The following is a 4,705-nucleotide window of genomic DNA, read 5'->3' on the forward strand; positions in this document are numbered from 1 at the left end:
TGTAGAGGTCCTTCTTGGAGTTGAACGCCAGCTTTTGTGCCAGTTTGGGCGTTCAACTCTGATTTTGGATCCTTTTCTGGCGCTGGACGCCAGATTTGGGCAGAAAGCTGGTGTTTAACGCCAGTTTGCGTCATCTAAACTTGGACAAAGTATAGACTATTATACATTGCTGGAAAGCCCTGGATGTCTAATTTCCAACGCAATTGGAAGCGCACCATTTCGAGTTCTGTAGCTCCAGAAAATCCATTTTGAGTGCAGGGAGGTCAGAATCCAACAACATCAGCAGTCCTTCTTCAACCTCTGAATCTGATTTTTGCTCAAGTCCTTGGTTTTATAATTTCTAGCTTTTAGAAACTTAGTAAGTTGATTGCATGTGAAATTAGAATAATTGGATCATAGTAATTAGGAAATTTTAGCTGTACAAATAGCATCTTTGCAGAAAACATATTAGCATGATGATTCCACTTGCATTAGTGTTCTTCTGGTAAAATTTTTTAACTGTTATTGTGAACTTGTTAATTTGCTAATTGTTCTTGTGTTCTTCTGTTACTTTTAATTTTTTTTGTTTTGTTGTGATTTTTTGTTCTTGAATTTGTTAAGTTGATAATTTGGTAAATTGTTGGGCTGCTGTTGTTTTAATTTGTCAAATTGTTAGGTTGCTGCGACTTAATTTGTTGGATTTTCTATTTAGGTCTTGTTCTTGTTTATTTGCTAAATTATTGTTGTGTATTTATTGTTTATTTGCTGGATATTGGTGATCATTGTCTTTGAGATTATTTACTATGCAGGTTTAGTGTCATATTGTCATCACTGTTTTGGAATGTTTTATAATGTACTCATGTTTGTTGCTGTTTTGTAATTGCTGGTTGTAGGTTTAGTGTGATTATTGGTTAATGTTTTGTAATGTTTGGTGCTAAATGCTGATTGTTGAGTTCAGATATGGTTGTTTATTTTGACTTAGGTAAAGGGACTTATGGTCATTTTTTCCTGCCTTATACCGATTCAGATGATTATTTTCAAAGGATGAGCACTTATTTATGTATCGTGAGAAACTGTCTTTCTGTGTGTTATGAACATTTGGTGAAGCCTGTATTGTACCTACTCAAAGCTTAGTTTTACCAAATGGTCTTCAAAACAACTCATCCAAAATGCTACTGCACAAATCCAAGTCTATTGTCTCTAAAAGCCTGTATGCACCTTCATTTGGTGAAGCCTTTCTAGCACTAGTCCACTACCAACTTTGTTATTAATAATGTTATCAACTTTATTTATCCGAGTACTATGTTTATTTTTTAGTTGGATTTATGATAATTCATTTGATATTCTTCCTATTCTTGTCAGATATTTCTTTTAACATTTTGTGTACTGATGAGGGATTGTACTTACTTGGTATCATGCTTTCATCTGGCAATTTTGCATTTAATATAAAAAAGGAAAATCCTAAGAGAGTAATTCACCACTCCATTAGAAAAACTTCATACTACCTTATACCCTCAACTTAATACTTGCATATTTATAATTTATTTATTATTCTATTTTAAAACGGTTTTTTCGGTTGAACCACTGGTTAGACCGATTGGACTAGTAAACCAGTGAACCAGTAACTAAAGCGGTTTGATGACCGGTCCGGTTCTCAGAACCTTGCTATTTATGGTCCACCTGTCATAAAAAGTAACTCCACATCAGTTTTGCGTCATAAATAGTAAATAGAAACTCAAAGCATCTTTCTCTTCTCCATTAGGAGGAACTAACTGGCTTTGAGATTGATTTGACAAATGTGGCCCATTCAGGATAAATACCATCTGCTAAATAGTATCCCATAGTATAATTATTACCATTAATAGTATAATTTACCTTCGGAGCACGGTCATTTAGAATATCATCGAACACTGGAGAACGATCTAACACGTTGATATCGTTATTTGAACCAGAAACTCCAAAGAACGCATGCCATATCCAAAAGTCTGAAGATACTATAATATCAGGTACTATGGTTGCAACCCCACGATAACCACTCATGTACATACCTTTCCACACCTTTGGACAATTTTTCCATTGCCAATGCATGCAGTCAATGCTACCCAACATGCCAGGAAAGCCACGACCCTCCGCCATTTGTAGCAGGCGTTGTACGTCATTTGGATTTGGTTTTCACAAGTATTCATCCTCGAACACCAAAATGACACCTTCAACAATTTTTTCCAAGCATTCAATTGTAGTGCTCTCGCCTATGCGCACATAATCATCAACAGCATCAGCTGCTATGCCATATGCTAACATCTGTATGGTAGCGGTACATTTTTCGAGTGGTGACAAGCTTCTTCTTCCAGTTGTATCAACCCTCTGTTGGAAATACGGATAGACGTTTGAGAGAGCGTCTACTATCCGAAGGAACACATGTCTTCTCATTCGAAATCTCTGTCGAAAAATGTCAGCATTATACACCGGTTCATCTGCAAAGTAATCTTGAAAAAGGCGATCATGTCCTGCTTCTCGATCTCTGTTGATCCATCTACGAGGAGTTGGGATAAAGCTTCTATCGATATCTTCTTCTTCTGAATCTTCGAGTAAACACTCATTGATCCAATTATCTATGAGTGTGTTATCTTTCCGTCTTCTTTTGCCATACAAAGCCTCATTAAACATATCATCAAAATTTCTAGCCATATCTAGAAATGTAATTTTTAGTTCTCTTTCGAGGTGAGAAACAAGAGTTGAAGTGGAGTTGCAGAGTCATTGATAGTTAATATTTATAAGTGTGTCTGCAATAAGTACCTACTCCTCAACGGCTAGTTTAACAATAGCTACTTAACGGCTAGTTTTGCAACGGCTGGTTTTGCAACGGCTACTTAACGGCTAGTTTTGCAACAATCACTTTCATGAACAATAACGGCACAATAATATTGACTAATTTAAAAAATTACATCAGAAATAAATAAAACAAACTACATCACATACTAGTAATACGCAATAAAAATAAGAACATACTACATAACTCTACGAATACAAGGAACCATTAAGTAAACCACTTGGCGATTATTTTCTCACATGCAATCTCATGAAGAGCTTGTCGTTTTTCACTCATTGTAAACGTGTCAGCATTAAGTATTTGCATATCCATTTCCCTTTCCCTTTCCTTGGTCATCCTTTCCATTTCCCTTTCTTTTGCATTTATCTCCATTTCTTTAATATACCTCTGAGTTTGTAATTCTTGTTCTTTCATTGCCGCTTGAGCTTGTAATTCTTGTTCTTTCATTGCCGCTTAAATTTGTAACTCCTTCTCTTTGATTGCCATAATCTTTGTTCTATGTTTCCTCTCCTCTTCTTTTTCTTTTTCTTTTTCCCTATCCATTAGTTCCTTTTTTTCTAACATTCTTAATATCTTTCATGAGAGATAATTTTTTAACAACTGATAATTTCTTTTTGCTAAAATCTTCAGACATTTGTGCTTTTCCCTTACCTTTTTGCTTGCTCTTCTTTGATCCTTGTGGGCGAACGGGAGAGTCCACACCGGGTTCATCAGCCAACGGTGTTTCTGGGTTTGATGAGGATGAGTATGCTCCAGTTGCACTAACCTTGGTTCTCTTTGAGCCGCCACTCTGTGTAGGTAGTTGGCTTCTCCATTTTTGCTCCAAGCAAAGCATGTTTCAATGCCTCTCAAAAGTGAATTTTTGACCATAATTTGTGGAATAAAGTTTATTGGCCAACTCCTTTATATCATCAGCGTTCGAACCACTCCTAATGTTTCGACTAGCTTGATCATAGCAACTAGCAAATTGTGCAACAGCCTTGTTAATCTTATACCATCGTTTCTTACATGCAACTACCCCCCTTGTCATGTCGGAGCAAAATTCTACACAGTAGCTATGAATTCGACTCCAAAATGTTTCCCCCTTTTGATCGGTACCAGCTATAGGGTCAGTTGAAACATTAAACCATGCACTGATCAGCATCTCATCCTCTTTCCAATGCTAGTGTCGAATACTATCTTGCCTCCGATCTTCAATATCATCATCATTGAGGTTGATAGCATCTAATCCACGAGGGTTGGCAAAATCTGAATATTGCGAATTTGGACTACATTGTATAGGAGTCTGAGAGGATGGGTTAGAAGAGCCACCAACACCAGATGAGTTATGTCTTGATGCACTGAATTGAGTTGGAAATGGCACGAAAGTTGGAGTAACATTTCTGATAGAGGGGTTAAATATAGATGAAAATGAAAAATGTGGTGTTTGTGAATTTTGATTTTGCGATTGGAATATAGGAAATTGATTATTATAAGGAGCTTGAAAATTGAAATTAGAAAGATTTTGTGGATTTGGATTTTGAAATGTATTCGGTAGTGTCAAGTTTGATTTGGAACTTGAGAGTTTGAGGTTTGAGATTGTTGGGTATTTGGAATTTGAGAAAAGTTTTGTAAGTAATTGAAGAAAGAGTTGAGTTGATTTGGATCCATTTTTTCGAACAAAAAATAATATTAGCAGAACTTTGATTTCGTAAACTTGGAAGAAGATAAAGAAGAGTAGTAGAAAGTGTGAGAATAGAAATGTATCTAAGTGGTATATATAGAGTAACAAAATATTAATTTATTAATAATAACGGTAACATAGTAACGGCTAGTTTCTAACGGCTAATTTTACAACGGCTAGTTTTGCAACGGCTAATTTAATATAATAATATAAATAATATTCAATATTAATTA

At 35.6% G+C, this 4,705-nt stretch overlaps 3 protein-coding genes across 3 annotated transcripts; all 3 read right to left on the reverse strand.

Annotated features, from left to right (window-relative positions):
* On the reverse strand, positions 1,738–2,115 carry LOC107610983. The gene has a single exon (XM_016312954.1). The coding sequence runs from the start codon at positions 2,113–2,115 to the stop codon at positions 1,738–1,740; it is 378 nt and encodes a 125-aa protein (XP_016168440.1).
* On the reverse strand, positions 2,152–2,646 carry LOC107610984. The gene has a single exon (XM_016312955.1). The coding sequence runs from the start codon at positions 2,644–2,646 to the stop codon at positions 2,152–2,154; it is 495 nt and encodes a 164-aa protein (XP_016168441.1).
* On the reverse strand, positions 3,648–3,953 carry LOC107610985 (glutathione S-transferase T3-like). Its single transcript, XM_016312956.1, has one exon. It carries the CDS (start codon positions 3,951–3,953, stop codon positions 3,648–3,650), a length of 306 nt encoding a protein of 101 aa, XP_016168442.1.

This window comes from Arachis ipaensis, chromosome B08, assembly GCF_000816755.2.
Source record: "Arachis ipaensis cultivar K30076 chromosome B08, Araip1.1, whole genome shotgun sequence".
NCBI classification, from domain to species: domain Eukaryota; kingdom Viridiplantae; phylum Streptophyta; class Magnoliopsida; order Fabales; family Fabaceae; genus Arachis; species Arachis ipaensis.